This window comes from Enoplosus armatus, chromosome 6 (genome assembly GCF_043641665.1).
Source record: "Enoplosus armatus isolate fEnoArm2 chromosome 6, fEnoArm2.hap1, whole genome shotgun sequence".
Classification (NCBI taxonomy): domain Eukaryota; kingdom Metazoa; phylum Chordata; class Actinopteri; order Centrarchiformes; family Enoplosidae; genus Enoplosus; species Enoplosus armatus.
In genome coordinates this window covers 3,945,488-3,963,952 of record NC_092185.1, presented here as the reverse complement: position 1 = coordinate 3,963,952, position 18,465 = coordinate 3,945,488, and the positions used below count along the sequence as shown (strand labels likewise).

At 43.0% G+C, this 18,465-nt stretch overlaps 1 protein-coding gene across 1 annotated transcript in view; it reads left to right on the top strand.

Moving 5' to 3' along the window:
- The window catches only part of cttnbp2 (cortactin binding protein 2), a 78,696-nt gene extending 60,478 nt beyond the window's left edge, over positions 1 to 18,218 (top strand). The window contains exons 9-23 of the mRNA XM_070907494.1: positions 152 to 269; positions 1,105 to 1,398; positions 6,065 to 6,160; positions 8,945 to 9,024; positions 10,039 to 10,125; positions 11,473 to 11,572; positions 12,398 to 12,574; positions 12,975 to 13,147; positions 13,978 to 14,156; positions 15,066 to 15,325; positions 15,421 to 15,612; positions 15,974 to 16,025; positions 16,263 to 16,362; positions 17,392 to 17,499; positions 17,824 to 18,218. Of these exons, the coding sequence (XP_070763595.1) occupies positions 152 to 269; positions 1,105 to 1,398; positions 6,065 to 6,160; positions 8,945 to 9,024; positions 10,039 to 10,125; positions 11,473 to 11,572; positions 12,398 to 12,574; positions 12,975 to 13,147; positions 13,978 to 14,156; positions 15,066 to 15,325; positions 15,421 to 15,612; positions 15,974 to 16,025; positions 16,263 to 16,362; positions 17,392 to 17,499; positions 17,824 to 18,213 (2,406 nt within the window). The 3' untranslated portion in view covers positions 18,214 to 18,218. The remainder of the gene's footprint in view (positions 1 to 151; positions 270 to 1,104; positions 1,399 to 6,064; positions 6,161 to 8,944; positions 9,025 to 10,038; positions 10,126 to 11,472; positions 11,573 to 12,397; positions 12,575 to 12,974; positions 13,148 to 13,977; positions 14,157 to 15,065; positions 15,326 to 15,420; positions 15,613 to 15,973; positions 16,026 to 16,262; positions 16,363 to 17,391; positions 17,500 to 17,823) is intronic.
- The last annotated feature ends 247 nt before the right edge of the window (positions 18,219 to 18,465 follow it).

Sequence of the window (18,465 nt, the reverse complement as noted above, 5' to 3'; positions counted from 1 at the left end):
GTATGTTGTCGCACACTCTTTGTAATGTGCATACACAGGTTTGTCACCAGTAACCTGTCCTGATAAAACATTTTAATGTCTTGTTATCAAATGGGTTTGTGATTGTGATCTGTGTGTGTGTGTGTGTGTGTGTGTGTGTGTGTGTGTGTAGGAGTGTCTGGAGGTGCTGTGCAGCCACAGTGAACAGGACATCGAGAGGAGGGATAAGTGTAATCGCACTATTCATGACGTGGCAACTGATGACTGCAAAGATCTACTTGAAAACCTCTGTGAGTGGCCTCTGTCTGTCTCTCTGTCGTTGGTTAAAATATAATTTACACCATTGCTGATTTGGGGGACATGTCCATGTCAAACGGCATCACAGCGTCTTTGAGTCGTGGCCATACTGACAACATTCCCAATATAAATCAGGGAAAGTGGAATATTTCTCAGTGGTTTGTGAGATAGTGTCAGTCGTCAGTTGTTTCCTATCTAAACTTTAGCAGATGTGAAGTTCAGTTCATTAAAACACTTGTTTTCCTTCAACAAATACAGTATAAAGTGTTAATAATTCATCATGTTAGCTGTGGAGATTTATTACACTTTTGTTTCCTCGCTGCTATCATCTGATTTGATTTTGGCTAAATCGGTCTTAGATACTTATGGGACAAAACAGAGATGGTCTTCAGTGGCCTTATCTTTAATGAAAGCCTCCCAGTCCGTGACTGTGAACTGGTGATCATAGTGATTAACAGGACAATTACTGTAATGTAATAACAAGCAGTAAGGAACAGGCGAGATGTGTGGGGCTGGGCGACATGGATGGAATCAATATCCCAATCATTTGCTTGAAATCATTCATTTAAACAACTGAATTTAGCAAAATGCTGTTTTCTAAATATACATGTAATGTTGCTTTTATAACAGTATTGTAACAGTATATGTTATATGTAACATGATAAAAGCAGTATTCAGACACTAAATCATTTTTATTTTGTCCATCACAGACTTGTTCAACAAGTTCAACATTAAATCACTGAACCTGCTACCACATTATTTCATTTGACTTATTTTGGTTTCATGGTACTGAAGTCCTCCCTTCCCTGTTCCTCGCCTCTCCTCCAGACTTGTACCGGGTCCTGGTGCGCCTCCAGTGTTCGGGTGGAGGAGGAGCGGGGTCCATGTGTCCCGTGGAGGCCCTGGTGGAGGAGGAGGCGAAGGGCGTCACCAGCAGCCAGTTGGTGCTGGGCAGAGTGTCAGTCGACCGCTCGATGCGTTGGTCTCAGCTGGCCTCCACCCTCGGCCTCGCCTTCACCTCCTACCTCCAGATCGTCTGTGGAGAGTCTCAGACGGCCAGGGAGGAGGCGCAACGCCCACCACTAGGCCTTGCTCCCTCCAGTATCGCCTCCATCCTTATAGGTGAGCAGACACATGTGTTTTTATATCCCTGCCCCCTTTCCTTGACCCTTTCTTTCTCTTCTTCGTCCTCCTCCCCTCCCCACCCTTCCTTCTCCTACTTCTTCACTCATACTGTCTCCTCTCTTGCACCCCTCCTTCTTCTGTACCTCCTAATCTCTTTCTTTTCCTTCTACCTGTCTTCCACCTTTTCTTTCTCATGCCCCCCCTTCCTTATATAGTACCTCCTTATATAGCACTCCCTCCTGCCTTCTGTCTTCCCTCCTTGTCCACGTCGGTGACCTCAGAAAGGACAGATTCTACTCCTAGTTTACTCTGAGCCTTTTCATGTACCTGTGCAGTTTCAGTGGCTGAGTGCACCTAAATGTGAGGTGTGTCTTGTTGTCTGTCACTCTGTTTAACTGAAGGTTTATGTTTAACTGAAGGTTTATGTTGCCAGCGCCCGTCCGTGAAATGTAAACTTAACACTCCTCTTAAGTTAATGGACTGAAGCATATAGAAGCCTTTTTAAGGTTACGTAAGGTAGCCTGCAGCGGCCATATTGGAGGTCCACAGCTGTTGTGTTTGTAAACAGCTGACTGGGTTGAATGGCCGTCACGTGGGAATTAAATTGCTATGCTGATGGAAGGATCACGTCCAGAAAGATCATACAGTTCAATCAACACCTTTCGGCTTCAGCAGCATCTGAACTTTATCACCTTCGTGAGTGCAGGACTGTTGTATTATACTGCATTAGTCTCAGCGAGTTGTTCCTCACTAACAGGCAGCTGAGTGTGTGTCGATATAAAACCATCTCGGACTGTTTCCTTTTCTGTGTCATTACCGACCGGCTGTAACCTGTTTGTGTTTTAACTGTAAAGCCTCTACGCTCCGTATGTTCAGCTGGAATCAGACGAGCTGTGTCAGATAGATGGTATTTGTTTGGCTGACGGTGAGAGCTTCACACACGCACACACACACACACACACACACACACACACACACACTGTTTTTCTTTTTCTTTGAATGGATGAATAATTAATCTGTTGGAACATGTGGGGAGTGCATATGTTGCTTCTGTGTCTGTTTTTCTGGTGATCAGATGTCATCAGTGTGTGGTTTAAGGTTAGTGTTACATGTGTGTTGGAGTGTGTGTGTGTGTGTGTGTGTGTGTGTGTGTGTGTGTTGCAGTCTGAGTCCCAGACTTATAAAAAACGGAAATCGATGTCCTCGGCCTCAAACAGCGAGGACTACTTCTGTCTCTGTCTCTCTGCATGTCCCCTGTTTGTCGTCACATTTATTGCTACTCTCACACTGTTACTGTTTTTTCCACGCAACATGGAAACAGACGTGTGTGTGTGTTTGTGTGTGTTTTGGGGAAGATGATGATGATGAAAGAAAGCACTAGTAGAGGAGGGATGCATAATGGATGAGGTTGGGGTGGGGTGGGGGGGGTGATGCCAATTTAGGAGAAAATGTCTGTCTTCTGTGTCAACCGGGATCAAACTGCAGACATCCAGACGGTCTTTGGTGTCTGGCTTTGTGTCTGCATGCGTGTCTCATTTGCGTCGGCGCGTCTGCATATATTTTTCATTTCAGTGTGTGTGTGTGTGTGTGTGTGTGTGTGTGTTACTGTATACCATTGTTGGGAATTCACATTTGATTCAGGCAGTTTGATGGCAGCCTTTTGGCAGCACTACAACTTCTTACATGTTTGGACTCGTGCTTAATCCGGAGGTCGATCAATCAATTAGTCAATCAGCAGAAAATTAAGCGTCAATTTTTTATTCTACCAGGAATAATCGCTATTAATCCCTCCATTAAGATTAAACATCTTGTTTACAGGAATGTCCGAGTTAGCAGCAGCACAAAGAGCACTGAGGCTATAAAACATATTTGAGCTGAAACAGTTGATTTATTGAGTAGTCATCCATTTTGATAATCAATTAGTCATTTTTAAGCAAAAAACGCCAACATTTTAGTCATTAGTCAATTAATCGATAAGTCGATGGACAGAAAATTAATCAGCAGCTATTCTGATAATCAGTTAATTTTTTCAAGCAAAAATTCCAAATATTTGATGTTTCCAGGTTTTCAAATGTGAGACTTCGCCGTTTGTCAGCGTCTGATCCTCTTTGGGTTTTGGACTGTTGGACAAAATAAGACATGTGATGATGGCACGTTGGGCCGCAGCAAACTGCGATGGCCGTTTTACAGATCGAACGATGAATTGATGATGAAATAATCGTTAGTTTGCAGCCCTACTTCACTGGTTGTAGCTTTTTAAATGTGAAAATCTGCTGTTTTTGTAATCTTCTATGATATTATTGTAGACTGAGTGACTTTGGGTTTTGGATTTGTGGAAAATCATGATTTGTCACAGTTCTTTGCCATTTTATAGACGAAAAGATCAATTGATTATTCTAAATAAACGACTTAATGGACAATGAAAAGAATTGTTATTTGCAGCCTCCAGTGGGAATAAAACCAGCAACCTCTGCTCCTGTGTTGCTTTAACTCTGCAGTAACTTCTTACAGTAGAGGAAGATTCGTTCTGTGTAAAGAGCTTTGTGAAGTTTCAAGTTCATTTTTCAGAAAGTTGGATGTTCAATTAGTGAGAAAAAAAAACCCTTTTAGTTTCTCTTGGGGATGAAACAAAAGTGCAGCGATAGTTTGGCAAGTTTTCAGTACAAATGGGGACTTCTACAAAAGCTGTACTGTGTTTCACTACAGGGGAATTAAACCTGGTAGTCTTGTGTACTTGAGTGTAGAGCTGCCCCCCTTAAAACATCTGTCACCTGTCACCGAGCGTCTTGCTGAATCGTCAGCACCTCTGTTGAACCCTATTGTTACTGTCCGCAGAACAATGTTGGAAAAGCTTGAAGTTCTGTAGTATGTGGTGACTTTTACATTTTCCTGGTGTTTTACTGAAGGTGAAAACTATCTCTGCACACATGAATATATTAGCCGCTGTGCGTCGCAATGAAACATCTCCCGCACACTGTCACGCTGCTGGTATATTTATTAATGTATGACATTTCATTTTAATCCAAAGACATGCAGGTTGGGTCAGCTGACAACTCTTAATAGCCCGTAGGTGTGACTGTGAGCGTGAATGGTTTTCTGTCTCTGTGGCTGTATTCGAATACTGCCTACTTATACTAGCAGTACGTACTGATTTGGCCAAAATGTGGTATACAGTATGTAAACAAAATGCAAAATATGCAGTATGTCAAAAACACTCGGATGTCGTACTGATTCGGTAAAAATCTCCAGTCTGCATCGGACCAGTCTGCCTCGCTCACTGTGTCCCACAATGCAAAGCGCTGGCAGTGGATTGCCACTTATTTCACCTTAGCAGTCACCAAAATCTGTTTCTGAACAAATTTGAGGCGAGAAATAAGCAACCCAGCTACTGAATCTTCACTCATATTAGATCTACAAGGCCTCATTTAAAGGTTGGTTCCGACTTTTGTAAGGCAGGGGCTTAATACCCGATTATTACTTCTGCTTTCCAAAACGGAAACCGGCTGAGCCTGGCCGGGCATACTGCAAAATAAATGGATTTGACAGTTTCATACTGCATGCCGATATGAAAAGCAGTATGCTGTATGTACTGCATGAGATCCCTGAGACTGATGTGTACCCCGCCTCTCCAGAGAAGTATGACTGCTATGCTCTGCTATACTAAGCGGTTACGGATAATGGATGGTGTTGTAGTGTAACATCCTTCAAAGCAATTTGATTAACTTAAACCCTTCAGTGTTTCCTGTTCCTATCTGAGGTGTACTGCAGTTGTTGCCCAAATAAGCTGCATGGACATCTACTGATTAGCAAGTTTAAAAGTTTTACTTTTTTACTTTTTGTCTCATACATCAGCGAAGTGTCTCCGAACCTAAAGACGACCTGTGCTCTTTCAGAACATGTCAGTAGGATATTGAACACAACTTACAGAGAGTGGAAACTGGCTGTAGCATCCACAACCGTTAACATGTTGTTGTTGTTGTTGTTGTTGTTGTTGTTGTTGTTGTTGCACGGTGACGCAGTCGTGAGCAGGGACTCGGTGATGCATTCAAGTGCTTATGAGTTAAAGACAATGTTTGATGCAGACATAAAGACATGAAGTCTAGTTGGAGAAATCGATGCACCTGCACGTCTCTCCAGCATGTTGTGGTTTCCTCATACTGGTTCTCTCTCTCTGCCTGGGATCGCAGGGTAGGAACCTGCTCCATTATTTTGCATTTTAATTGCTACAACACCTTTCATGATGTATCTACTGACACGTCCTAATGTGATGTGTATTTCCTCTAATTAGACCCTGTGAGAGAAGCCGCCATACTGTTTCTCCTGCTTCATACTTTAGAGAAGGAGAATATCTTTTTTGTATTAATGTTGTATCTTCCTTCAGAAAAGTACACTGTGTGCTTTAGGTATTAATGCGGTTGTGGCAAGTTAACATGCAGATAAATTATGCATTGTGGTGCATATTATTTATGCATGTTCCATATTTTATGCATATACTGTATACAGACAATTTTCTGTTTTTGTGAGCCAGCAGCGTGGTTTGGTGTTTCATAGTATTTGCTATCATGTGTTTGTTTGTGTGAACTCATTTGCACTTTGTACAACAACTGTGTGTGATTGAGTCTTACCATCCCAATGCGTCTCTGTCTCTGCTCGTCTCTTCCAGGAGATACTGAGTGGTTGCCAGGTCAGGAGCTGCCTTTATCCCCCTGGGACCTGGTCAGGAAGCCTCTCAGCCAGTGCATCACCATCCGCCTCAAAGGTACAAACCTGGCAACCAGAGACTGAGTTCATTCAACAGCACCGAGCCAAAGTCAGAGTCAGAGCTACCGCCGCTGATAACAAACGCCATTTGGTGGATGAAAGGGCCTTACAAATCAGTTTGGATGCGTTTATAGCGTGGGCAGCAGTGTACCGGGATCTGCCTACTGAGCCACACCGCGTGAAGGGAAATTTAAGCCAGAACATTTTTTTTTTCAGAATAAGTATTTTTGGATAAATCAGAATAAGAACAGTGTGACATAGAGCAAGTCTGTCCTCGAGAGTCTACATTTCTTAAGCCACAATCCACACACATAGACTGCCTTTCACTTTTATTTCACAAAATGAAAACTAAAATAAAAAACATGAACTCAAAACACAAAACTCATCAAATGTAGTATTTCAAAATAAAATTGCTGGATATATATATAGATGACCCACAAGCTTTTGATCCATGGTCCAGATGAAGCACGTGCAAAAAGTAATGACGTGGTGGCAAATTTGGGGCATTTTCGTGGCCGTGAGCACAATGAAACAGGCCAGGCAAGTGTGAATGACACTGACGTGGCTCCATCACGAGTTGGGGTTTACACTGTGGTTACTCTGATTTAGTTTTCTAAGTGTAATCAGTACCAGGCATTAATGTGGAAGAATCATCATGGTTTAATGACAGAATCAATTAATCAAGATAGAAAAAATACAGAATACAGGAGTTTATATAATATCTTAAACAGATGTTTTGTTTCCAGTTTTTTGACTTCTTGCACATGAAGATTTTATAACGATCAAAGATATTTTAATTTACAAGTTATTTCAACAACCTGCACAGCTGCTATTTTTCATGGATGTAGCTAGGCTGCTAGTGTTGTGTAACGATGACGTCCTCATTCTTAATCCGGCCTACAAAACTGATGACTGTTGGAGAAACTATTGTCCGATCGGTGAGAAAACGAAATGACTGCAGCCTCGGCCACGCCCCTCCTGCTTCTACACCTGATAGTGAGACACGACACTGTTGAACTCTGAGCCTGTAGGATGATGTGATGGTGTTCAGTAATACTGGAATGTTGAATAGGTGCCAGCTTTGATGATGAAATATCCGAGCCGTATCTAAATGAGAATAATCTTTGTTTTACTCCATTTTAAAGACATAACTGGGACCACAACAGAGCCGGAGTGGTTCCTCAGACACCGCTGTTAATGATTATAGATGAGTCACAGCTGCAGCCCCAAGCAGCAGACAGTCTCGCTCTACAGATATTGGAATAATCTTTCTTACTGTCTGCTGCTGTTTTGTTGCCTTCGTTCCTCGACTTTCTTTATCTCGAGTATTTCTCGTCTCAGTGAGTCGGGGGGGGGGAGACAGAACAATAGTCTGGCACCATGAAAATCAGGGTGAGCAGCAGCCAAGCTCTCCATCTCCCCCCGCCTCCTCTTCACTCGTTCATCAATTCATTTTCTCTTTTTCTGCCTCTCGGCGCCTTTCTCCATCTCTGCCTCCGTCTTCGTCTCATTTTCTCTCCGTCTTTCCAAACATATTGTAGCCCTGAAGTTTCTTCTTCACCTTCTTCTTTGTTTTCTCATTGAAAGGCTTCTGGAAAGAACTATGTAATTCAGTACTAACTGTCATTATACACATACAATTAATTAATTCCAATTAAATGTCTTTAGGTTAGTGCACAGCAGGTCAGCTGAACATGGTTTCATTTGTCTACAAGTAAGAATACAGTTCAACATATATGGCGAATAAAGTTTGCAATAAAGAATCATAAACTCAAGACACAACTCCACACTGACTTATTTCTAATAACCGTCTCAGAACTTCATTTAATTAGTGAAAATAACGACAAAGTTCCTTCCAGATAAGTGCAGACCTGTAAAATGAAGAAGTAGTAGTCAGGGGGAGGCAAACCTGATCAAAATGGCTGCTTATTTGGAGAGTTGACGATGGTGGAAAATGGAACCGTGTCAAGTTGACGTGCGTCAGTCCGTGATGACACATTTCAAGGAGCTGTAGGCGTTTGGTCTCACAGAGAAAACAATGGATGTTTTGACACATATGAGACGTTGGCGGTGTGTGTTCCCCTTTATACTGTGTGGTAATCTTAATTTACTTAAAAACAAGCACAACGTCCGGTGTGTTTTTTTTTTTTTTTTACCTGTTTAAGGAATCATTTAGAAACAATTCTGTAAAGAAGGAATAAGACACTAAAAGGAGAAACTGGAAGGCAATTTGGACAAGTTAATATTTAATTACAAGTAAGATTGAAATAAGATTTTGAGGTAGTAGTAGATTGATCAACATATCAAACTGATGTTTACAACTTAATTACAAAAGCTTTCAAAATGTGTCATTAGAAATGATTCTGCGAGAATCTGGAAGAAATGTTGTTTAATCTTTGAGGCAGGATGAGTAAGTGTTTCCTCAGGAAGCAGATTAAAACCTCTCACAGCTGTGATTCGTCCCACTCACTGATGTAAAGCATTAAGAGCTATTAAGTGAGGAAATAACCACACTGGCCGCTCATTCTGCTCTAATTAATTGACAATAGTGCTTTTTACATTTTCTACATCGCAGGCACTTCGCTGAAAAGCACCTGAGGACAAACAGCTGTTGGATGCTGTGGGCATTGAACCTGTGGTGTTTGAGTTTCAGGACAGAAGGGCACCTTCAGGTTTGCAGCTGATGTTACTGAGGAGTTGAAGCTCGCGGTTGTCGGTCGCTGACACTGAGCATGTAAAGCAGAGCGGATTTGAGGATTTATTGTGTGTGTGTTTCTGACAGGTCTGTCGGAGTCGTGTCTCGATGAGTCGGCTCTGGAATACCTCTTCCCCCTGCCGCTGCTGCACAACTACGTCCGCCTGGTACGCAAACACACACTCGTGCAAACGTTCACACAAAGGGACTGCGAGGGATTAGATGAGTAAGACGTTGGGAAATAGGCAGGAAGCTAGAAGACTGCTGCAGTAGAATGGAGGAGAGAGAGATGAGGTGACGGACAGATGAAAGGAAACAGAGGATTAAGGTGGTCAGTATTTTCTAACAGCTGCAGTGCCCCCTGCTGGCTGTGATGAGGAGAGTTGAAGGGAATCGAGGCGAGATTTTGCCACCGCAAATTTACATTTTACAAGAGCAATAAAACTCCTGATAGAACATGTGGATGAAAGGAGCATCACTGGCGGCACACGCCGAGACAGCGCAGACTCTCAGGGCTGAGATTTCATCTGTTAATGTTCCACTGATTTACATGTTTGACAGTGAGCTGATGCTTTAATCCTGACAGCGAAATACGTTTCGCAGCTTAGATCGTCGCAGCTGAGTTAAAGAGGTTTGAGCTGCAGCTATTGCATTACCAACTGAATCTGTGTATTCATCGCAATTTAATCAGTTAATCATTTAATCCGTTAAATGTCCCCGATAATGAGCTCAAAGTTACAGCATGTCTTGGAAATACTTTATCTGAAGGTATTTTATAAGACTATAAAAACGAGGAAACAATTTTATCTTTGTGAAGCTGGAACACTTTTTTATTCTTTCTGTTGATCTCTATAGATCAGTTCATTGATTAATTAACCAATTGTTTCAGTGAGGACTGTGTGTGATGAAGAGGATGTAAGAGTGTATTAGAAAACCTGTTGGAGATACTTTTTAGTCTAGCTAATTAATTCTTACATAGTGAACATATCCAGAAACTCATCGACTGCTCATTTCTTTATTTGTTCATTCATGATCACATTTTATTTTCGGTATTAAGTTGATGCCCTTAACCAGTAGAAAAGCCACAACTCCTCCGTCATGCATTATTACGCCGTTCTCACTTTTAACATCACTTTCATCGATGCACTAATTCATCCACCTGTTCCTCTCGCTCTGTCCAGGTGGAACAGTACGGGAACCTCATCTTTCACGGGCTTGAAGGCAGCTGTCAGGAGTACATCGCCAATCTGGTTGCTCGCTGCATCAAGGTGCGTCCACCAGTTCACAAGCACTGATCCAGAAATGATGGAGCATAACGTGAGATTCAAAGAGGGAATAATTCAGCCGAAATGCAAATGAGAGAAGAAAACTGAAACCTTTACCGAACCATACACACTGAGGGGGGGCTGATCCTCCTCCTGTAGCTCCAATAGACGAATACAAAAACAAATCAAACTTCTTCATACAGTTCATGTTGCATTAAGCCTCGTTCTCACCTCACGTGTGGTCTATTTAGAAACAGTTTTTTGGACATTTTTTAGGAAAGATTTTATCAGAATTAAATAATATCGGAGGCAAATACCAGTGAGAGGTGCGTTTGTCCAATCAGATGAAGTTCAGGTTCATGTTGGGAGAGAACTCATCTGTCGTACAGCCCACTCTCAAAGTGACGCCTCTTCAAAGCGAATTCATCCGCGGCCTCACGAGACCACGATGAAGGACGTGAAACTGTGAGCTTTTTTTTTTTTTTTTCTGAGGTTTCTGAGATTAAAAAGTTTGGGAAACTTTTTCCAAAGAGAAGTTAAACTTGGCTCTGTTGCACGGTGTGATGCAATGAAACAGAAATTGGATGCAAACAGAAAACCAGTATAACATGATGAAACGTACTGCAGGTCAGCCGCCGGTCCTGTGCTGCTGTGGCACGTCTACTGGTCAGGAACAAGGAGAAGTCGTACAACTGATGAACCAGCAGTGATGACATTATGTCCTGCACACTGGTAACTATCAGTGAAATACTGTTCGAGTCGCTGCAGCGTTCGATCTGATGTGTTACCATGGTAAAGGCTTCAGATGGTGGTGTTTCTGCAGTGGCACAGAAATCGAATGTGAGCAGATAAAGAAAATGCGGTCGTAATGAAAAACAAAAAGCATTTTAAAAAGAAATGTAAGAGAAGAAAACCCTTTTTCTTCGATTACATTTCATGACGCTCACGTTTTAAACTGACGTATTTGAAAAGACTGATAACTGAAGATGGTGTCTAATAATAAGCATGAATTCAGTCTGAGAACTGCTGCATACATATGTTTTTCTCTTGTCTTGTCTTTGTCACCTAGTTTTGCTGTTCCTCCACAGTGCAGCTGTAGTACTGTGTACCTCTGTACCGCTGTACTGTGTATTATACTGATATACTACAGAGTTTTAAAGGAAGGAAAATGTCAGCGATGAGCCTGGAAAAGCCCTTTCTGCTCATTCAAATTCTCCTCCTGCTCCATTTCTCTCGGCGCATAGTAGTAGTAGATTTCCTTTGTTTCCATGACAACGTGCTCCCGTCTTACCTCTCTCTGTCTCTCTCCCTCACCCCTCCTCTCTCTCTCTCTCTCTGTCTCTCCACCAGTCCAAGCAGGAGGCGGGGGGGCTCGGCTGTGACGTGGTGAGGGTGGAGGTGGAGGAGAGCCTGACCAAAGAGCAGCTGCTGGAGACTTTCATCACCTGTGGTAGGGACGCACACACACACACACACACACACACACACACACACACACACACACACACACACACACACACACAATGATAATCAACCATTTGTGGATCAATCGTTTAAGCAAAAATACCAACAATGATCTGGCTCCTGCGTCCATTCTGGATCCAAATACTTTTTCTTCTAGATTATATTTTCAAGGGAGCTACACCGTCACAATATACTGTAAAATACAATACGTGCAGTGTAATCTGCAAGGTATACTGTAAAATAAGACTTTAGGTAGTAGTGGGGATGAGGGTTGCGCAAAGGCAATGTTTCGGTAATGTGCAGAAGACATATCGCATAACATAACTGAATAACGCCACGCAACATTCACTGGAGCAGTGTAATGTATGGAACATATAGTATCGATCAAGGCTTAAAGTGTCAGGATTAAATCGAGGTTCCTCAAGGTTCCTTCTTGGGTTCATCTATTCTTTAAATGTGAAGAGACAGCTGGCAGTTGTGGGGTGCCAGTCCATAACTGCCAACTCATCAAACTCCCTAAAAACAATCACCATGGCAACAAGAAGAAGAAGAAGAAGAGTATTTTTTCAGTCAGAAGAGAGCTCTCACATTTCCACTACTACTGTATTCTTACTGAGGCCACATCTTTCTTTTCACGTATAATTTGTCTTAAAAATTTAACTTTTTTGTTTTAATTACATATTGGTTAAGTTGATTATATAAAATGCCACTGTGAGCACTTCACCATCACTGTCCTGTCACAACACGAGTAAAACACTCATAAGTTATTGTTAGAGGTCTTACTGGTGGCTCATACCTCTTCCTGTTCCAGGTTTCCTGGTGCCGGTAGTGAAGTCAGGGGTCGGGGAGCCAGGAGGTCCCACTGGTCCCTGTGTGGTAGTGCTTCTGGAGGGGCTGGAGAAGGCTTCATCCCTAACAGGCCTGCTGGGAGACCTCTGCCACAGTCTGGACAACAGGGGCTCTGCTTCACCGCTGGCTCTCAACACCGGTATGACTCCCTGCAGCCCGGCTTCATCATCACACATATAGTTTAAAGTCATTGTGTGATTATAGCATTATGTCCTCAATGTTCACCGCTAGGGGGCACCAAAGTCAGACGTGTTAAAATCCTGCACATAGTAGCTTTTAAGTTTGTCTTATAAGAAATAAAGTTAAAACTCATTTAGAAAAAATCATGAATCCATTAAATTTGCTTAATGCAGCTTTAACACAACAGAAAATCGATATGTCATGTTTATGCAGGATTAGAATCTGGTAGTTAAGTCAAAATGGTGTCATTTAAAATAATATGAAAGAATAATAAATTCTGTTGAGTTATTCTGTAGTTCTCTAACAGGACCAACACAATAATGGATAATTAATAGACTTTCTGTTTATTCATCCCTCAGGTCTCCACCACTTCCGTGAAGGCAGCTTCCTGATTGCCACGCTGTCAAAGCCGCGCCTGCAGGGATCAGAGCTCCGCCTCCAGCAGCACTTCCGCTGGGTAACGCTGCGTTGGGACCAGGAGCCGCTGCACGGCCTGCTGGGAAGGCACCTCCGCAGGAAGCTGCTTCACAAGGTCAGTGATAGTGTGCAGTTGTTTGTCCACAGCCACGCTGTTTTCTATGTTCTGTTATCTGTGATGATAAAGAATCTGTTCTTTTCCAAAGAAAATGGACTGAAATGAGCAAATATTGTTGTGGATTTTCCTGGATATTTACATTTTTATACTGGATCAAGTCTTCTCAAATTCCCCACCGTCTTTCCTGTTGTCTCTGTGACAAAGATACATAAAGAAAAGTTATAAACTTAAAATGAAAAAATCAATTATAGTAAAGATTGTAATTCCAAAACTCTTCTAGTTGTAGTCAGTATTTATAGTGCTGAATTTGCCTGGGTCCAGACCTTTGAATCCGCCCCCCTCTCCACCGAGTTGACTGATCCTGGTCTGGCACCGTGACATGAAACAGCGGTTTCTCGGTTGAAAAGCGATCGATCCAACGAGTGCCACGGGCTGGACTGACGCCGTTGTAACGCTGTAGTCAAGATTCAGGCGGATACGTTGGTCTCTAGCGATTGGTTCAGTCAGTTCGAGTGGAGGCGACGTCAGACTGAAGATGGAAATGTGCGTGTGTGTAACGAGTAGACAGTTCAGTTTGATATCAGGCGAGTGCTTTGACTTCGAAAGAGAGCAATAAAATGAATAATAAATGCATGGAGACGTCCTCAGAATACAAAACAAGAGCTGTTTTGTTGCCAGAGTGTTTTAATTGATTCAACTGTCAAGAAAATCAATGAAAATCAGTCTGTTTGTTCCGTCGCTCTTTTGTTCAGTTCAGAAGTGTTTTATCAGCAAGACAAAGGCAACAAGTTCAAACTTTAATCCCTGCCCCCCCGCCCCTCCTCCAGATGGGGACAGGAGTCTGGTCACCTGACGGCGCCATGGAGCGGTCGGTGTTGTGGGTGAGCCAGGTGTGGCAGCAGCTCAACGCCTGTCTGTCCCGTCTGGGGACCCACGAGGCTCTGCTGGGCCCGCGGCTCTTCCTGTCCTGCCCTGTGGTCCCAAACAACACACAGGCAGTCGTCAGGTGTGTTCGTGTGTCCTGGAAAGATGCTCGTGATATGTTAAATTACAAGTTAGCAGAGAATAAGTACACATTAAACAGACACAGGCTAATGAGGACAGCCTGACATTAGCTAATATGTTAACACGACATGTTAGCTACTGTCAACAGCCCGCTCCAAACATACCAAACTATTGTTCCTTCACAGTGAATATTTACCTGTTCCTTGTACTCAAACACAAGGAAATATTTGACTGACAGCAGGAATAATAAAACAAGCTAATAAAGCTTTCTTAGCAAGCTAGTTTGCAAATGTTAGCTACTCAACTTAGCCAGCTTCTTGATTGCTTCACTTATTAATCGTGAGATAATTCATGTTTAATCTATTTGTAATCTTTTAATCATTTAGTGTATAAAATTACAGAAATTAGTGAAAAGTGCCATCCAAAGGTGACGTGTTTGACCAATAATAAACCTTTAAAGTTTACTATGAGATAAGGCAGCTTTATTTATGTAGCCCATTTCAAACAGAAAAAAAAGCATCAATAAGCAATAAAAACCAGAATAAAATCAGAGAAAACCAGCAAACAGAGAATGTTTGGCATTTTTACTTCATAAATGACTTAATTAATCAATAATGTGATTATTGTTAGTTACTTATCTGTCAGTTTTAGTTATCAATTACATAACAAGTTGTTTCAGCCTTTCCCTTGTTTCTCTGGGAGCTAAGTGATAATGTAATAATGAGTGATAATACAACCGTAGTGTCGACTGAAAATGATGTCAGAGCAGCTGAAGAAAAGACGAGGAAACAAACAACAGAGAGGACAAACTAAATGGATCTTCAGTCTGACTGTGTGTGTGTGTGTGTGTGTGTGTGTGTGTGTGTGTGTGTGTGTGTGTGTGTGTGTGTGTGTGTGTGTGTGTGTTCAGGTGGCTGGCTCGGCTCTGGAACGCCGTGGTCGTCCCCCGCGTGGAAGAAGCCATCATTTCCCGGGTAACAGCCAAGCGCTCCTCCTCCTCCTCCTCCTCCTCCACCACCACCTCCTCCTCCCCTTCCTCATCGCCGTCGTCGCAGCGACCGTCTCCTAGCAACTGTGGGCTGAGTGCCGGGCAGCAGGCGGTGGTGAAAGCCGCCCTCAGCATCCTGGTCAACAAGGCTGTTCTCCTGGGCTGCCCTCTGCCTCGACACGGTGTGTGGGCGTCGCAGACGACGAAGAGGGTTCATTCACATGTTTTTACCAGTTTGATTTGAGAAGGACACTGATGTGTGTTTCGTCTCCTGCAGAGATTGACAAGTACCTGCTGGAGTTTAGGGGCGGGACCTTCCCTCTGTCAGCCATCGGCTCCTTTAAAGGAAGTAGCGGTGGAGGAGGTAGAAAGGGGCGGGACAGCGGCAAGTTGAGACGATCCAACACCAGCCCTCGGAAGAAGGGAAGCCCGGCCTTAAACTGGAGCTGTGGCGGCTCCTTTAGAGAGGGTAAGATGGCTAATACGATACTGGTTATGTGATAATTCTTGACTTTACATTTAATGGAGTGCTCCATTAAATGTCTTTGCACAAAAGACTATGAAGTATGAAGGGCTGCAAAGGATACACCAGTGGTGTCCTCCAACTTACAGATAAAACAAGGGTTTTTCAGCTTCATTTTAAGGGTTCTTTTTGACCCATGGTGAAGTCTAGACGTCTAGAAATGTGGATTTCCAGCCCCGAACTGGGGACACTGGATTTGTGTCAGCTGCATCCACAAGGGGGCGACGTTTAACAGGCTTAACATGTGCCGCAAATGTTTTTGTGATTTGAGTGAAATACGTTTGTTCATATATGTTTGTGATTGCAGGTTCACTGTCTAGCACTGATGTCAGCTTCATCGCCAATGGCAAAGTCCAGAGGTTTGTGTTCTTTCTAATGATTATTGTTATTATTATTATTATTATTAGTAGTAGTAGGACAAGCAAGCCAGCAGAGAATAGAATTGTCTCACTAGTGAAATATATGTCAGGTTGAGTCAAATAAACTAGACTCACCAACAAGCATAATAAAACATATTAAATAGTTAATTTGTTTGTAATTTCAAACGTCCCCTTTAAGCTAAATTATGACATTAAATCCTGTTCCATTGTTTGTAGGGAGCCTGTAGGTCTGTCTGTGTTCTCTGATGACGAGACCGATTTAATCAGAGAGCTGCAGACGATGTGCTCCAGCAAGTCCGAGCCAGACATCAGCAAGGTACGGTCACACACACACACACACACACACACCTCTAAAAACACATTGTTCACTACCTGCTCACCATCAAACAGCAGGCAGACACGGTTAGCGACTAGCTAACATTTAGCAGCTAAAACAGAGCTAAAAGAGAGTGAATATTGGACTTAAATTCATCAGGTGACACAAACACGGCTCCTCATGAATAATAATGTTGGTCTGTGTCTGCTGGATGTGTAAAGAGGCACCAGCTCGCTAACAAATTCGCCACGTCAACTTAAATGTTAATGTGTTCACAGCTCGTTTCTACTGCCCCCAAGTGGCCAGAAAAATGAGTAGTATAGCGGATTAAAGCAGAATATTTTCAGCATACGTGACTTCTGCACTCTTTTAATAAATACATATCGATGGACCTCTGACTACCACTGTGTGTCTCTGTCATCCAGCAAAACACTAAATAAACCTCAGAAAACAGTTTTCAGCTCAGAAGCCACTCAGGTCTTAATTACACTGCCATTTCCAAACACTCAGGTCACATGTTTTGACTCTTTAATTCACCACTGTCATCCTTCAAATACGGAGACTGTATGTGTGTCTGTGACGCTGCACTGGCATTTACATTTACCTCTAACTAGCTCCTATTTATCGGGCTGATTTTGGCCTTGAGATTTAAAAATGTCTAAATCAGAAAGATGATCTAAGTGCTGTTTCAGAGATATTTCCACCCAAGTTCAGGTGAAAAACACTTGAAGAAATACTTTACCGACTATGCCAAAAACATCATCTCTTGACCACTTTGTTTCTAAATTATTGGTATCAGAATTGACCTTTTAAAAGTAATCCCCCTAATCTTAGACCTTCACCTGCATGATGCTGATGACACCTCATCACTAACATCCCACCCAGTAATTTACTTCAAATAATAAGCTGTTGTACGCTAACAGAGTACTGTCAGTGCGGCCAGCCACACTGCTAAATCTGTGTGTTGTTGCTCACCTTAGCCGAGGTTTTACCTGCCGCTTAACGTTCGCCCCTGATCATCTCCCTCAGATCTCTCAGGCCAAAGACGACTTGATCCTGTTCTCCAGCTCTCCCAGTGAAGAGACGCCCCCCCACAAGGCAGCGCAGGAAACCACCGTCCAGCCGCGACTGCAGACGGTGAGAGGCAAAATAAAGACTCAAATGTAAAATTAACGTGTGTGTTTTGAAGTTGTTTTGTGTCTCTGGTGTGTTTGGCGTTACCTCACGCATAATTGATCTTTCCAGTATTAGCAGTGTTAGTACTGTACAGTATGTCATTACTGTAGGTTTACTTGTAGCTGTAAGGTTGTTTTTAGCCTGTTTTAGCACATTGTTTTGGTGTTGCAACAAATCGGTAAAATACCGTCAGTTGAATTTATCAATTAAACAACTATGACTGGGCTTTGACATTAAACTTTTTCAGGACTGTGAACTCACCAAACTGTCTGTTTCTTTGTGCAGACCGTCAACTGTCAGTCCAGCCGCAGCTCCACACAGGCAGCCGTCCAGAGCAGCGACCGGCGTTCAGGCCCTCGTGCCAAATCGCAGCTCCCCGTCCCCAGCAGCAGGGGGCAGCAGACACGAGTCTCCACTGCTGCCACCGGCAGCAACAACAACTGCAGCAGCAGCAGCAGCAGCCCCGGCCGAACCCAGACGCCCCCCAGCCGCAGCAGAACCACCACCAACAACAGCAGCAGCAGCAGCAGCAGCAGCAGCAGAACAAAGCAGGCTCCCCCCAGCAGCAGCAACAACAACTACTTCCGCAACAACATCAACGACAACAACCAATCACACGAGGACATTTGGATCCTCCACAGAGACCTGCATGAAAACAACAACAACAGCAAGTAGACATCTTCCCCCCCGCCCCCCCCGTGATTCCGCTGTGAACCTCCCTCCATGATGTAAAGACTAGGTACCTGACGACCTTTGACTTTTAGTATTTGTACTTGTTATCCGTACTTGTTACACTGTACTACAGTTGTGTACTTGGGGACCATAGTTTTATTCTATTACAGTATTTGAAGTATTTGATCGTTTGGTTTGGTAAGATTTAACGTGGGGAAAAAACAACAGAAGGTTATGCAGCAGGTTACTTTACTG